We start from the raw sequence: 17190 nt of genomic DNA, 5'->3' as shown, positions 1-17190 counted from the left end.
AGATTTGGCACCAGACAGACAGATGGCTCAACCGCACAGGATCAGCGTGACAATAAAACCAGAGCCCAAAAGAATTAAATCAACCCCCGCGAGTAATTACATTCAAACTATTGGTCAACCTTTTCCATTTGCTTGATCCCATTGTTATCGGGGACATCATCATCATCTCTCGGCTCCTGCATGTGCGCAACAGGTCCGCATGGTGGGGAATATATATCTCAGCCGGTAATGATGTTGCACGCAAGGGCGCCATATCCTGTGGGACAACAGGAGCGAGAGAGAGAGGGATGACGTTATGAGACAAAAGGTTGGCGCTTAACCTGAAATGTGCCGGAAGGAAGCTCAAATCCATCCTGAAATTCATGAGCTCTACAGTGTGAGTGCATACAGAATCACTCAGAGTCGGGATGAGTCATGCCGTGTCTGAAATTGGCTGGTGGTGAGCACTCGCTAGTATTCTCCACACGGCCGTTTCAGCCACAGACAATACAATACATCTGTATAGTAAATGGTTTATTAGTGTTGTCTGTTTTATGGGAAATAAACTACTGAAAAGCTCCTTCTTCAGACTTTGACATGACATGTTTGCTGCTTCATTAACTCTGAGATTTGTATACTCAGTGGAGCAAACACAAACCACACTGCTGACTTATTCTGTTCTGCTGTAGGGAGTTTATAATCCAAAGGACAAAGAGTGATTTTACTAAATAAACAAAATAAGGACCAATATTTGCTTCCTGTACTGTTCTGTTTGTTTGATCTGGTAAAATGTAGAGGACTAATTAGGTGCAAATGTACTCATTAGCTGAAGTCACTCTGCAGAGACCAATTGTCAATGAATTATTCAGGCTCGCTCTCCCATACGCGACATCAATACTTGGCCATTCCCGCCACACTGCTGCGCATTCTCATCTTCAATTGCCGCTGTGAAATGAAGAGTCTTTGAATTTATAAGAAGTGCTGCTCAAAGAATACAAATCTATCTGTCTGCTTTGGGTTTGACTATATCTTTCCCCGCCTGCAGCCTTCTTTCCTCAGACCCCTGTCCTCTGCTCTGCAGATTTAATTAGTTCTGCCCTAGTAACCCTGCTCCTTTCTCCTTCCTCCCCTCAGGATACGGCCACGCAGCCCCCAGCACAGATGGAGGGAAGGTGTTCTGCATGCTTTACGCCCTCCTGGGCATCCCTCTCACCTTGGTCATGTTCCAGAGCGTGGGCGAGCGGATCAACACCTTCGTCAGGTTCCTGCTCCACCGCCTGAAGAAGTGCGTCGGCATGAGGCGCACCGAGGTCTCCATGGTCAACATGGTGACCATCGGCTTCATATCCTGCATGAGCACGCTGTGCGTGGGGGCGCTGGCCTTCTCGCACTTCGAGGGATGGAGCTTCTTTCACGCGTACTACTACTGCTTCATCACGCTCACCACCATCGGCTTCGGGGACTACGTGGCGCTGCAGAGCAAGCAGGCCCTGCAGACCAAGCCGGAGTACGTGGCCTTCAGCTTCATCTACATCCTGACGGGCCTGGCGGTGATCGGAGCCTTCCTCAACTTGGCGGTGCTGCGGTTTATGACCATGAACGCCGAGGACGAGAAGCGGGACGCCGAGAAGCGGGACGCCGAGCAGAGGGCGCTCCTCGCTCACAACGGTCAGGCGGGCGGACACATCCACTGCTCCATAGACGAGGCCTCCTCCTCGTCCACGCCGACCGGTTGCGGCGGAGGGAGCGGAGTCGGAGGTAGCGGGGGAGGGGCGGCGAGCCGGGGTCTGCGTAACGTTTACGCCGAAGTGCTCCACTTCCAATCCATGTGCTCCTGCCTTTGGTACAAGAGCAGGGAGAAGCTGCAATACTCCATACCGATGATCATCCCGCGTGACCTCTCCACCTCGGACACCTACATGGAGCAAGGAGAGGCGTTTTCCAACCCGCTGCACTCCAACGGCTGCGTGTGCAGCCTGCAGCGCCACTCGGGCATCAGCTCCGTTTCCACGGGTCTACACAGCATCAACACCTACAGAAGACTCAATAAACGTAGGAGCTCCATCTAAACCTGGAGGACTTCATGCTTTACGGTCAAGTCCCACGGGAGGGCTCTTCTTCTGTGGTAATAAATTAACCGAGGACATCGGGGGGAACACAAGTCCAGTCCTAAAGAGACGCAGTGCTCCTGATGTTTGCTTCTTTCTGGCACTGAAGAGCCTCCAGACTCCAACTTCCATTAGCTAAGCACAAACCGTTAAGGACTAACATCGTTACTGATGTCACTGAGAAGTAATGCTAATGGTTGTTTGAGAAGCATTCGTTACACAAACTCTGAAACTGTTGCTGTTGGAGGACACGTGTGCAGATCTCTCTGCACCTCTGAATTCTAATATTAAATATCATAATATTAAATTCAGTATTTGACAGACTTTCATGTCCTAATATGAAAAGGGACAAAGTACACTGTGAGTTTTTAAGAGGGATTGTATATAATAACCCCAAAATATTTTATTGAATAATCTTAAATACACTTTTTTCCGAAAAGGAACCTTTGGTTGTAAGTATTATACTCACTGCAGTGAAATGAAAAGGTGTGTGTAAGTATATATATATATATATATATATATTTGGACACTTCACTAGTTGGGAAAGCTTATTTTTTCAGTGAAAGATATCAGAAATATTCTCAGTGTCTTCTCCTGTGTGTCTGTAACTGAAGTTCAGGTTCAAGCCAAACTTTCTGTTCTGTTTCTTTCCTTCCAGGAGAAAACTCACATCGACGGCACTTAAATGACAGTTTTGATCGAGAATGATTGAGCAGGTTCGGCTTAAATGTTTGGCTGAAGGACGAGACACTTGTAGCTGTTGTGGCACCCGATTTGACTGTTATCAGGCCATTAAAGAGGCGTTCTTGGTCGCTATAAGCACCATAGATGTGGGTCAGTAGGGGCCTACTATGCCTACTAAGCTGTAAAAATGAAAGTGAAAGTTAAAACAACACGTTCTAAGATGTCAAACGTCATGTTTTGAACACAAACAAAAAAGCTTCTTTAAGTTTAGGTAACAAAACCACTTTAAGTTTAACGAAACAGGAGTTTCATGCTTTCTATAGGGACCTTATTGATGGTGTGAGTTCATCCCAGTGCAAAACACACAGGCATCGTAGCTTCAGAGAGAGAGACGCGCTTTAGGGTGTGTCGTCTTTCTAATTACACATTTTCACAGTCTGATACTTTGACAGTTTTACAACAAACTTTCTTGACTCGCAAAATGATCTTTTAAATTGACAAACATCATATGTGTGATTCGTGGCACAACTCAAACGGGATCAAAAAATGATTTGTCTCTCGCCGTTGACTACAGTTTCCGAAATAAGGTCCCATTGGTCCACTGGAAGGGGCGGGACTTTGGCTCTCTATATACAGCACCTGACTTCCGCTTCTGCTCCTGTCATAACGGTCACTAGAGGTCGCTGTCTTGTTGTTTTATACCTTCTTTCGGTGATCTAGCATGTGAATAGATGATAAAACCTACTATTGGGCGTAGTAGGTCCCTACTGACCCACATCTATGGTGATTATAGCGACCGATAACGCCTATTTAATAGCCTGATAACAATCTAATCGGCTGGTTGTGGGGATCAAACCTGTGACAGCGTCTCTAACCACTAGGCCTCCCTGCCGACCCTTTCAGACCTCATTTCTTTACTTCCTGTACATCAAACTATTTTCTGTTCTCGTCGCTCATCATATGTTTTCATATAGCACAACTATATTCTGATAGTAGAGCATATAGAGAGTCGTATCTTATTCACTGCCGCACCTTAGGAGACAGTTGTTTATGCTTCAGGGCATTCAGTGCACTGTTTTAAATTTTTTATTTAAAGGAATCACATCATGTTTTGTTATGTAAATTGGTACGCCCTGATTAATTATTTCTTGTGTTATCAGTTTGAGATGTGTGACTCCAAACTCTAATAGCAGTTCACCTCACTAATAAATGGCCTCAGAGTTTGCACCTCATGCACTTACTTACTTGATTCAGCCAACTGAGGTCTTTACGCAGCGTTCGTTTTTTGTTCTGTCATCATTATTTTATTGTCATATCACATTCATTTCCATCACACGTTTTCTTTTTCTACTGGAACATCTTATCAACGTTGTTCAGCGTCTCTCGTGAACTGAAAGAGGGGCTGCAGTCGGCTCTGTGTGTGGCTCTACATCTACAGTATGTCTTTTTTTTTTCTTCAGTCATAATAAAATATGATTTAATTTAAAACAACAGTGTATTCATTTGAGTGTCAACTGGTCTAATAACTATGATCTTATTATTCGTGACAAGGCTTACTGTACTTTAGCTGTATTGAATATGGCAATGTTGGTATAAAATCGAGTCCGAGGCATGATGAAAACTAAATGAAAAGTCAGGTGACACTAAAATAATGAATCATTTTAATACTCATTAATTCTATATAAGTTTAAAGGTCCCATATCGTGCTTATTTTCAGGTTCATACTTGTATTTTGTGTTTCTACTAGAACATGTTAACATGCTGTAATGTTAAAAAAAAACTTTATTTTCCTCATACTGTCTGCCTGAATATGCCTGTATTTACCCCTCTGTCTGAAACGCTCCGTTTTAGTGCATTTCAACGGAATTGCAACGGAATTGCGTTGCTAGGCAACAGCTTGGGTCCATGTTTGCTTCCTGTCAGCTGATGTTATTTACATACACTGCAACAGGAAATAAACTGGGACACATTTAGAATGTTTATGTTTAAAAACCGTGTAATTTGTATATTTGTGACATCACAAATGGACAGAAATCCTGACGGCTTGTTTCAAACGAATAATTTCTGAATATTGTCTGTGTGTATTTCTCCGTATATTGAGCGTTTTGATAGTTTAACGGTATTTATAAAGCACTTAAACCTGCTTTATAATATAAAAGACATGAAAATCTCACTTTTTACAATATGGGACCTTTAAATAATTTTTCATTCCGTCATCTGTTAGCTGATTTTTCTTAATACATCTAATGCAGCAGATACGGCATATATAATTCTATATATATTCAACTCTCAATGTTTTACAGGCTGCAGGTAAAATTAGCAATCTCATCCCTTTTTACCATCAGAGAATTAATATTTGACAAACAGAGATGCCTTCCAACAACAACTACAGAGCCGACATTCATTCATAACAGGAGACAACTTTTCACAAACCAAAGAAAGAATATTTTTTCATTATGCTACAGACTGAAGGTGAAGGATTGCTTCATAAAAACATGCATTTTGATCACACTGATCAGTCAAATCTTTCAGAAAACATTGTTGGTTGCCAGAAACGTTTCTGTTTCTGCTCCTCTTTTCAATAATTTTTGTTTTTATGCTCATTTAAAACACAGGAACTTGCTTTCTAATTTGTAAAACATGCTGTATAAATGAAACGTAAAGAATGTAACACACCTGCCATGTGTGCGGCCTGTTCGGACACCGTTGCAGCAAATCTCTGGTGACTATGTCACCGCTGCTTTCATCATGACTGATTTTTCAGCGAAGCCTCGATGTCGCATTACATAACCAAAGTTAGGAGGAGGTGACTCTCGGTTTACTCACCCCTGTTATGATATGTATTATATAACTGTCACATTCGCACCTTTATAGCTGCAAACCATCAACTCTTCCACTCCACTTCCAAGGAGAAACACTCAGCTGAGATCTCGATGTCCTGACGTCCAGACACGGTGTTCCTCTACAGCTCATCTTTATCTTTACATCACCTGTCAGTCTGATGTATACGACAACCACACACATACAGTATAACCATGGAGGAGTTACAAGCTTTAGAGTTGTAGGACTTGTCTTTATCTTTAAATGCAAGTAATATAATCATATATAAATGTTTGACCTATATGGTAATCAATGACCTGAGACTGGGACCTGATATCTCTGGTATTGAGTGCTTGATTAGTTTTGTTCAGTACAAAAGTTGTGTGTGATTCTGTATTGTAGACACTTATAATATTGATGATGGAGTTCCTCAGGGAAGCATGCTTGGCCTATTTTATTTTCTGTATAGGCCTACTTTCTTCATCTCATCAGCAACATTATGCGTTTGATTTTATGCAGATGATCAACAACTGTATATTCCAGTTTTTCTTCAGATAACCTCAATGATATTCTGTTCGGCACATATTCTGACCCAAAGTGTGAACATACTGTATATGACCAAAGAAGACACTCCTGGATGCTCCCACCCGATTTGACTGTTATCAGCTCATTAAATGGGCTTTATCAGTCAATATAAGCATCATAGATGTGGCTCAGTAGGGGTCTACTACACCTATGTTGTAAAAGTGAAAGCGAAACATAAAAGCAGCACGTTCAAATGTGAAACTGAACACAAACAAAACAACTTCACACAACTGGTTTCACACGGGGTACAAACACCGGTCTCCCCTGTGAAAGTCTGGTGCTTTTTGACCCACCAATCTACCCAGATCTCCCCCGTACACGACATTTGTTGCTCTTTAAACGACAAATACTTGGATTACAAGCAAGTAGTTTTTTGGGGGTATATTCGAATTACAGTACATTACTTTTCGTAGACATAGCTACGAACGATGTATGAGAACAGCCCAGTGCAACCGTATCTCGTAAGGAAGTTTTTGCCACCAAATAATCATAATAATCATCATATAATTCTAGTGAAGAAACTGGCATATTTAAGCTTTTTGCCTAAAACAGACAACTTTAACAACATTCACAGAATCATTTTTGTGTAATTCAGTGAAAGCTTCTCCTTCTTTACCAAATTCCCTGTAAGGATACTGAGAACATCCTGTCCTCTGTAGCTCCGGTCCTCTGATGCATTCAATCTTTTTGGTTCTGTGTGCAGTGCCATCCAAACACTTGTGAAGACGTCACTCTCAGTCTTGTATAAAAGCCCCTGATGAGCGCTTCTTTTAGAGCTGTGTAAAGTACAGAAAATGCATGGATCTATGAGTTTAAGGACACAAATAACATCTGACAGGCTGCAGTTCTTCATGCTTGGACGGCCAGGCATTACAAAGTAAAGTGGGGAAGTATTCAATCTGAAGTGATGCTTATGTTAAACCCTTTTTAACTTAACGTACAAACACCAGGAGAGGACAAAAGGAATATATAATGCAAAGATATATTGCCTCTCTTCTTATATAAGGCTTTTCAGATCAAAGTAAAGATTTTTAGAGGTGACGGATGAGTGGAAAAACAATATGCAAGGTCACATAGACTGAATGTTTTCCAGTGTAATTAGACAGTAGTTATATAGAGCAGAGTGTTAATCACACTCAAAAAGCCTCTATCTCTATCACCCAGAAACCAGCTGGATCTTTACCTTGTTAAAGTCGAACTCTGAGTCATGGGCGTGCTGTCAAATCAAGGCATTGATTTTGAGAGAAGAAGCCACTCGAGTGTTTGTAACTCAACAAGAAGGTTAAAAGGGAGGAGAAGAAACAGTCCTCATAAACTGGGCGTTTTGAGGTATCTGGCGTCTGAAAATATGTTTGAATTCTCCGTCATCATTTTTCTTCAACATTCGCAAACACACAACCACATCTTCCTTTTTTATTTCCTTTAGGCTTTTCCTGTCACTCTTTTGTCTCCTGAGATTGGCAACTTGTAGAAAAACGCAGTCATTATTCCTCAGAATAATCTCTGGATGAGTTCCTTTTCAGAGGTAGCGGAGCATATTCACAGGAATAAATGAAAGTGGAGAGGATGGCGGTGGTTTGGTTTCTAATCTCTCCGGAGCCTCCACCTCTGAATGTCCAGTATTCACTTCTTCTCAAAACCTCGGCCCTATCGCGTTGAATTAAACCTCATTTTCCAGTATTCACTTCTTTTTGAAACCTCGGTCCCATCGCGTTGAATTAAACCTCATTTTTCACAGGAAACTGGAAATACTGCCAGGACCTTTATCTCACGGGGAGAGGAACAGGCCGTTAATGGACTTCTACGCTCTCTGTTGTTAATCACACAGAGAGGAAATGCCTTTTAATGTGCTGAAAACCATCTCTCCTGAAGAAAGCAAGATGGTGTGTATTACTTACTGACATGTCAAAATGTGCTTTCTTGAGATTGACAGCAAAGAAAAACTTAAATGTCACACAAATTGTCGCCATTCATGAAAAAAAAAAGAACAAGATTTCACACGTCAAGCCCAATCCGTAAAATGTGAATTTAGCTTTATCTGTGTCTTTATCTAGAACGTTTTATGCATTTAAAAAAAAAAAAATTATTCTCTTTATTGTACTTTTTCTTCCTTACAATTCTTCTCTGTTTCACATAAACATCACAGCATTTGTGAGACAAACCAGTTGAAAAGTAGAAAAAGCGTGGCGCTCTATCGAAGCAGTCAAACCCCGTAGAGCTTCATCTTCTTGTAATATCACTGCAGATATGTTTCGGCCACAGGCCTTCCTCGCAGCATGAACCAGGTCCTTGTTTACATTTACATTTTTATTTATTTATTTTAGCTTTAAGATTCATCCTTGACCCGCGAAACAGCGGCTTATAAGTCACATGCAAATGCCGTATGCTTTAAAATGCCAGGACATGAATATTTTCTGTTCCTGATGTTCAGTAGCTGCTGCGATCTCACTGAACATTTACCGTCTCACCAGAAAGCCAAAAAGCTCCTTAAAGGGGCTAGATTTGAGAATCAGAAATTGCTTGTTAACAGTGACACCTGTGGCCGTTAAGTCAACGACAGTCAGCGTCCTGTTGGGGTTCGTTTTGATACCCGAAAACCAAACGAGAGTCGCTCCATGAATCGAAGGCCCAACACTTGTTTTCACCCGACGTCGGTCACATTCCTGTTGTGCTTCACTGGATAAAATTTTGGGGGTTTTTTTGTGCTTCCATGGAGTTTGCGTTGGAGTCTGAGTTGTGGTGGCGGCTGGTCGTTTGTTGGCGTTAGCGGACTCCATTTTTAACCAAACGTTAGCTGTCGTTGCACACTGTTAGCCCTGAAGCGGAGCTGAAAGTAAATGCAACCATGAGCGTGCATGACGTCACAAACGTCCTGCATTCTTCACACTAAAATCAATCTACAAGCTGATAAAAGAAACCCAGAAAGTTGCAGAAGGTCTAATTTTTTAGGTTAGGTTACAACCTGTTCACACATTGGCAATAAGAAAACGATTAAAAAACATTTATACATGTAAAAACGTACATACCGTCCCTTTAACTCTTTGTTGTCTCTCTTTGAATTTCAATTCTATTCAGTTCAGACGACTTCACTGGAAAAGGATGATAAAGGATTTATGTCTCCAAAACATGATTTCTAAGAATGAAATCAAATAATTGAGTCCTAAATAAAGCAGTTAATCAATCCATCCATTACAACTGAAATAAATATATAACAATATACGATGTTAGAAGAGAAGTGGGTGTTTTCTTTAGTGAGACAAATATGAGTCAACATTTGTACACGTATTCTCAGCGGGGATCATTTCTCTCCGAGTTGGTGACATTTAAAGACCAAGATTTAAGAAAGATTGACACTTTTCTCCCAGTAACACCTGGAGCTTTTCTCTCTCTGTCAGCAGATGTTTGTCATAATGACTCCTTCTCTCCTATTTAACTCTGATTTCTTCTTCTGTTTTTGTGTTATTTGTGAAATGTGAGCGCAATCACAAGAGGAATCCACATGCAGAAAACATGCTTCACTTTTGCCGTTATAAATCAATCATAAATAGTGCGCTACACATATGATGGATGGGATTTAATGGCGCTCTTTAAATATTAAAAACATTTCCATAAAAGTCAGAACACATTGACCCAGTTCAGTCTTCAGTTTACACCTGAATCAACAGCGGCCGGCTTCCACGTTTCAGATCGGCTGATTATTTTCACTGACGTAGAGAGAAAATGGCATCCAGCAACAGAGATGCTGGGGAGGGTCTCATCTTATGTGATGGTCTGACATTAGTGGTGTTACATAACTGTGACCTCCGGCTCTGCAGCCTCCTCCTCCACTCCTCCACCTCCCATCTCCTCTGTAATCATTCTGCTCGCATGGCTTCAGATATGGAGCCGGCTTTGTGGCCAAACAAGCTGTTGGCACTTGGCGAGATGTTCTTCTGATCAGTTGATGCCGTCAGCTGAGACGGGAACAAGCGGGAACACTAGAGAGAGCAGAGCCGAGTCAGACCCGGAGCCATGTTACTGATTTCACTGCAAATCGCTGATGTGCAGCAGACGAACTGTAAAGAACTGTGATCTCCAGTCTGTGACAACATGAAGCAGCTGCTGTTATACAGAAGATTGTTTTATTTTGATTGATGAGTTGATGTTTGATACAGAAAATGCAGGATTTATTTCACTTGTGCTGTTACTGGTGTCACATTCTCGGAGCCAGAAGATAATTTTATATCACCATGTTTGATTTCCTTTAAAGGGACTGTTTGTAACTTTCTAAGTGTATAAATGTACCGGGTCGGGACACACGCGCGCTCGCATATGCGCGCTCGCGTGTTGCCGCTGTACTCTCCTCTTCTGCCTGCTTGCCTTAACTCAGACGGCGCGCGCGTTCTCGCGTACTCGCTCCACTTCTAGACATAAACGCTCGCTCACTCCACACTGCTCAAGAGTTAGTTTAGCTCTGAGAATATCTAGTGAATGAACTGTGGACGTTTGTGCAGAAATAAATGCTGCAGCTTCACCAGACCAACAGAGGTTTCCCGTGTCTTGGGAAGTGACGGAGCTCTCCAGACAGACACGTTATCGTCTTGTTACCGACCGGGTGCCGGTGTCTCCCTGTTCACTGAGGGAGACGAGTTTCTCGCTGCGGAGCCCCGCTCCCTCAGCCTGCGCTGAGGCAGGAGAAGCAAACACATTATCAGCATTGATTCATGGAGAGACCTTCGTCTGGTCAGCTAACATTACTGCCAAGCAGCTGAAATATAGAGTGATATTGTTGTTTAGCTGACGTGTGTCGCCTCACTGTGTTCAGCGATGCTCGTTCATGTCTATTTAGAGCGAGCGCAGGCACCAGCCCGAAGCTGACTTTCGTTGATTTCACGGCCACAGGTGTCGCTGTTAAGAAGCATTTCTGAAAGTTACAAATAGTCCCTTTAAGGGGAGACACTACAGGTGAATGGGGTAAGAAAATTTAACACACAAACATATTTCTGCTTCATTCATTATGTTTATATTTTCAGACTTTCCTCTTCTTTTTTTTGGTGGATAATTTTACCTCTAGAAATAATCCAAATAAAACAATGGGGGGAAAAATCAGTCTTTGGTTGAACTGGTCATAACCTTACCTTGCACAGCAGCTGAATTCTCGCGATGTCCCGAGATCACGCGAGAATTGCTCCTTGTCAGGCCTCAAGCCGGAGCACGAGCCAATCAGCGTCCCGTGAGGAGCTACTGGCAGCTACAGGGCGCGGCTTAAGCGTATGAGACGCGACGACACAGAGAGGTGACTATTCATTCTAAACAACGATGGCGTCTCCTGAGGAGTTAAGCGTAGCTGCAATAGCATCAGTTATATCAGAACTGGAGAGTATTTCTTCAGTGAAAGAAGAGCAAAGAACGGCACTGATGTTTTTTCTCGATGGAAAAGATGTTTTCGCTCTTCTCTTTGATTGACAGGTAGTTCCTCCAATCACCTGCTAAGTATTGTTTGAAAGTGCCTGCCCTTTTCCAAACAGTTTCTAATGACGGCGTCTCAGATGGTTCTGTGTCACAAAACAATCTGTGGTTCAGATTTAACCGGTGTTACACCTAAATCTGTGACCACAGAGGAACCAGCAACATATGAGGTCACCATTTTTGACGCCTGTCATCAGGAAATGTGAGCCCACTGTTACCTGTTTTTACTTTAAGATATATTCACTCTAAACTCTAAAAGAAAAGCAAAAGATAGGCACAGTGGGGTCACAATTTCTGACAACAGCCGTCAGAAATGTTGACCTCATGTTGCTGGTTCCTCTGCGGTCACAGATTTCGGTGTAACACCGACAAACAGTGACAAGGGGTCGCAAGTAGACGTTGTTTTAAAGGGTCAAAGGCCAAACAGTTTGGGAACCACTGCTCTAATACATCTAATATACTTTCTGCTAGTGATGCGGTAAATGTAGAATGTGCACAAGGAGATCACAAAATTACATAACTACATTTCATAACTACATTTCCCAGAGCAGCAATACATTTTCTTAAACATATTTTATATTTTAAGACATAACAGTTGGTGACATACGCTGGTCTTTATATAGTAAAGCACTATCTGAACTCTTGAACTTTCTATCTTTAACTGAATATATAACTCATTCAGCCCGTGTTAGTGTCGGTGAGTCAGTCCTGGAAAGTCTTTAAAAATTAATGCAACTGCAAATTATTTAAATTTCTCAAAACACTAAAAGCGTGTGCACACCAGGAAACAACCAGTTGTAAAACTGTTAAAGGTGTGCTGCTGCTCTCCTTTCTCCTTTTTCAATAATCGTTTATTTATACTATAAACGTGTTGTCTGTAAATGTGCTGCCAAGTAAGACATCCTTTGTCCCAGCAGATCAAACCTGGTGGTGAAGAGCTGTGGAAATATATACATACATACAGGTCTTGATGTGCTGATTATCTGGTGTTGGATCATCAGCTGGTCTGTGTCTGATCAGAGGTAATACACCACTAATGGGGAGGTTTGCCAGGTTGATTTGATAGAGCTGCTCTGCAGAGGGACAATCAGAAGAGACGTACGTGCTGCATTACTGTAACACAATCTCACAGTAAAGTAGAGTTCACCAGCCTTACAGTCATTTCATATCTCCATTCAGGATCGAGGTTGTTAAGGTAGAATTCAAATGGTTCACTATGTTTTATATCATCATATATCTTTCTTTTCCATCTTTTATTTACATCCAGTTTTACTGTAATATATTTAATGTTCTTCTTACCCATTCCTGTAGAGACTTTTTCTTTCTTCAACGTCACAAAGAAGCACAAAGAGACACAAAGCAACTACGAACAGACTCATAATGACTACAAAGCGACACAAAATAACTAAAGAGACACAAAGCAATTACATAGAGACAGAACAGCTACAAAGACACTCAAAATGACTACAAAGAGACACAAATTAACTACAAAGAGACACAAATTAACTACAAAGGGACACAAAATGACCACAAAGAGACACAAAGCAAATGCAAAGACATTCAAAATCACTACAAAGAGACACAAAATGACTACAAAGAGACACAAAACAACTACAAAGGGACTCAAAATGACTACAAAGAGACACAAAACAACTACAAAGAGACACAAAACAACTACAAAAAGACACAAACTGACTATAACGACACTCAAAATGACTACAAAGAGACACAGAGCAACTACAAAGAGACTCAAAATGACTACAAAGAAAACATAAAATGACTAAAAAGAGACACAAAGAGACACAAAGCAACTACAAAGAGACACAAAACGACTATAAAGAGACTCAAAATGACTACAAAGAGACACAAATCAACTACAAAGAGACACAAAACGACTACAAAGAGACTCAAAATAACTACAAAGAGACTCAAAACGACTACAAAGAGACACAAAACAACTACAACGACACTCAAAATGACCACAAAATAGACACAAAACAACTACAAAGAGACTCAATATGACTATAAAGGGACTCAAATCATCATCAAATATCTTTCTTTTCCATCTTTTATTTCCATCCAGTCTTACTGTAATATATTTAATGTTCTTCCTACCTTTACTTACTTTATACTTTACTTTATACTTTATTGTCAGACAGGTCTGAAATTTGTTTTGCATAACAGCAGCTCCGTTTGCAACATCACAGAAAGGACAAAGACAATAAACAAGGATACAAACATTTAAACATTACAATCACAGAAGACAATATTCAGGGCCCTTTAACGCACATTTGATCTGGGATTAGGCTCCATATTTAGTTTAAGGATTGACTGATGCAAAAAAGAGTGCTTCAGTCTAACCTTATTAAATCGTGGAACCCTGTATCTCCGATTCGATGGTAACAGTTGATATTCACTGTTCAAAACATGATTGGGGTTAGAGACGATGTTGTTAGCCAGCCTTACGATGTTATTATGATAGGCTGATTCATAGAGTTTCTCAAGGGGTTGACCTACTATCTTTGAGCAGATTTTCATTTGTTGGAGCAGTTTTGACTTTAAAGTAGTTGACAAATTCTTGTACCATGTAGTATAACAATACTGCAGGACACTCATAATCACAGAAGTAAAAAACAATAGAAGAATTTGTTTACTTGCCCCAAAAGACCTGAGGCGGCGGAGAAAGTAAATTCTTTGTTTTGTCTTTTTACAGACAAATTCAATGTGGTCTTTCCAAGATAACAGATGGTCAATCATTACTCCCAAATATTTATATGAAAATACCTGCAGGATTTTTTCGTTATGAATAACAATACCTATTCCTGTAGAGACGTTTTCTCTCTCCAACGTCGCAGTGCATTGAGTTCAAACCTGAAAAAGCAACACCCTGTTTCAGAGAAGAGTAGATAGAGCTCCAGGAAGCCTCTTGTCATATTACACGTCAACCTCGGAGCCTCCACTCTGCTTTGACAGATAAATAAGAAATAGGTCATTGTGTTTTAGTTTCATTCTTCTTTTTTCCCCCCTAACATCCTTGCCACCTGTCTCGTTATTATGTGCATACAAATTTGGAGATTCAGGTGAGGAAAGGGCATCTTTAGGATGTTAATACTTCATATTGTAAGAGAACAAGCTTCTATTCAAGCTGCCGTGTGTTTCGTCAGATCTCAAAGCTTGACAGTAAATTACTTGGATGCTTATAGTCCAGGTTTTTTTACTCCTTGGCCTACGGTGTGAGTAAATGATTGAAATAGGTATCACATCGCAGGCTTCATGGCACAATTTCAATTGTGCCCTTTTATCTAGAAAGAAGCGCTGAGAGCCTTGGAAATGTTTCTGACTTCAGCATGGATTAACGTCAAATCTGCAGTGCTGCTCCCGTGTCACTTGTGATTAGGTGTCCTCCAAGAAGATCTGCAGGAAAATTTGCCAGGCCCCCGCGTACCCCCGCACACCCCGGCAATGTCGCCAAGCTCCTTCGACGGTTAGATAATCAGCCCAGATATGAGCCGAAGTGATTGTTGTGAAACACACACACACACACACACACACACATGCACACACACACACACACACACACACACACACACAGAGCAATGTGACAGTCTGGACAGTGAGATGTGTAGAGGGATTAATGACGATATTACTGATAATCAGTTTGTGATTGTCCTCTAAATCATTATTATCATACCCAACAATATTTCTCACAGAACAAGAACAAAACCACTTTAACCATAAAATATTGATATAGTAATAATATAATAAAGGCTCCATTAAAGATGCATACAGAGCTTTGTGTTTGTGCTGCTGTTGAACTTCACCACCACATCAACGGCACTAAAGCACCTGAAGGTTTCACATTCATGCCTTTACTGTATATGTTAATGTGATTCTGATGATCTTATATAATGTCATTAATCATCTCAACCCTCTGGCCCTCAGGTCACTGGAGAGCCGTATTGATTAAGAGCAAAGAAGTTAATTAACCGTTAGGATCGGTGTGGTTGTGTCCGATAAGAGCAATATGCAATATGCTAATGTCTAAAGAAACAAGGAGCAAGAACAATCACACACACGTTTTACTGGTCGGTATTTTTAAAAAAATCATGTGCCTCTGTGTCCTCCGGTGCTCCTAACGGCATCTGCAAGATTTCACAGACCGGAGGAAAACAAGCAGTAAGAGCTGATCTGAGGTCTTCTGTCCAGCTGCCGTCTATGAGAGCCGGCTGTCAATCACTCTGAACTCCGACCAAACGGTCAAACTAGGCAGCGCTGATCAAATATGAATCAATATTCCGTTACTGTAATGCCTATTTCTCTCCTCAGATGTTTTCAGAATCATCTCGTAGTGCACGGATTAGATGTAAGATGAGAAAGTTTGTGTGCCATTGTGAAATCTGGTGAAGGAACGCCAAGTTCTGGTCACATGACCGGAGCTCAGCCAAAAGGAACGCTCTCTCAGTGAACTGAGAGAGCGTTCCTATTGTCTCCCGTCACAGGTTGGATTTGTTTAAAGCCTGAAAACAGAGCCATGAGGAGGAGCAGAAGTCTAGTTTTCTCTCAGAACACTTGAATTACAATATGCTGAAAGGTTATTATGGAAGTTTTGCCCAATGATGCCAAAAATATACTGACTACTGCAGCTTTAAGGACACCGACCATCAACATGGAGACCCGGGTTCAAAGCCTGACTCAGGTATGTCACTCAGGTGTGTGTGTGATGGATGTGTGTGGTTTCATTTGTATACCCCAAACAACATTTCAAACACTGTGATCACAGAACTCGTTTGTCATCAACTTGAGAATTTTCAAATTTCCACTATCAACTAGCGAGGAGGGAACAGAGAACAGGTGAGTCCAGGTGAGCACAGGTGGGTTGAGTTAGCTAGCTTGACAGGCGTTTTGGCTTGTTTTTATCACTTTACATTACTGTTTTAATCTGCAGGCTGTTCAACTGACTCTGCAGGTGATAGAGGAGCTGATCATGTGACCTTCACCTGCATATTACAGATCATACTGTAAACCTGCCTTCATCTGCATGCTTTCAGTTACACTTTTTTATATATATAGCGATCCGATAAGCAATCCAATGACAGCAAATATGCAAATTACTTTTTTAAATCAAACCCTAATTATAATTTTTTGTAAGCTTAGCTGGAGTTGAGCTTTCCCCGTACCCCTGTTGAGTTGTAGTTGCATCATAATTTATGAAATATCAGAATCTGTTGTATAGTTCGTGCGATCGCTTTCAGGTGTTTCCATTCACCCTGTGACCGGCCTTTCCTGTTGAGAAAGTGGCTCACCATTACTGGTATTGTTTATATATTGATTTACTACACTGAAATTTATTGCATGAGCTTTTAATACCAGAAGAGAATAAACAACAGTAACCATGAACTCTGCAGACACAAAGCAAGACTTCTAGGCAGAGCTATTGTCTAAATATCATTCTTTCCATTTCGGAAATTCTCGCGTGTCGGTGGAAAGGACAGGAGATTATAGGACAGCAGTTAATTCAGGAATGAAGGTCAAATTAGGATTGCAAATCTGTAACCAAACTATATAT

General features: G+C 41.2%; 2 protein-coding genes across 3 annotated transcripts in view; one reads left to right on the top strand and one right to left on the bottom strand.

The window, feature by feature from the left end:
- Positions 1-4259, top strand: part of kcnk3a (potassium channel, subfamily K, member 3a) — a 41625-nt gene extending 37366 nt beyond the window's left edge. The window contains exon 2 of the mRNA XM_074615288.1: positions 1114-4259. Coding sequence (XP_074471389.1) covers positions 1114-2048 — 935 coding nt within the window. The 3' untranslated portion in view covers positions 2049-4259. The remainder of the gene's footprint in view (positions 1-1113) is intronic.
- The window catches only part of enpp1 (ectonucleotide pyrophosphatase/phosphodiesterase 1), a 260930-nt gene that overhangs the window by 92617 nt on the left and 151123 nt on the right, over positions 1-17190 (bottom strand). The window lies entirely within an intron of this gene.

The sequence above is a fragment of the Sebastes fasciatus genome, chromosome 18, assembly GCF_043250625.1.
Source record: "Sebastes fasciatus isolate fSebFas1 chromosome 18, fSebFas1.pri, whole genome shotgun sequence".
Lineage (NCBI taxonomy): Eukaryota > Metazoa > Chordata > Actinopteri > Perciformes > Sebastidae > Sebastes > Sebastes fasciatus.
This window is presented reverse-complemented; position numbering and strand designations above follow the sequence as displayed.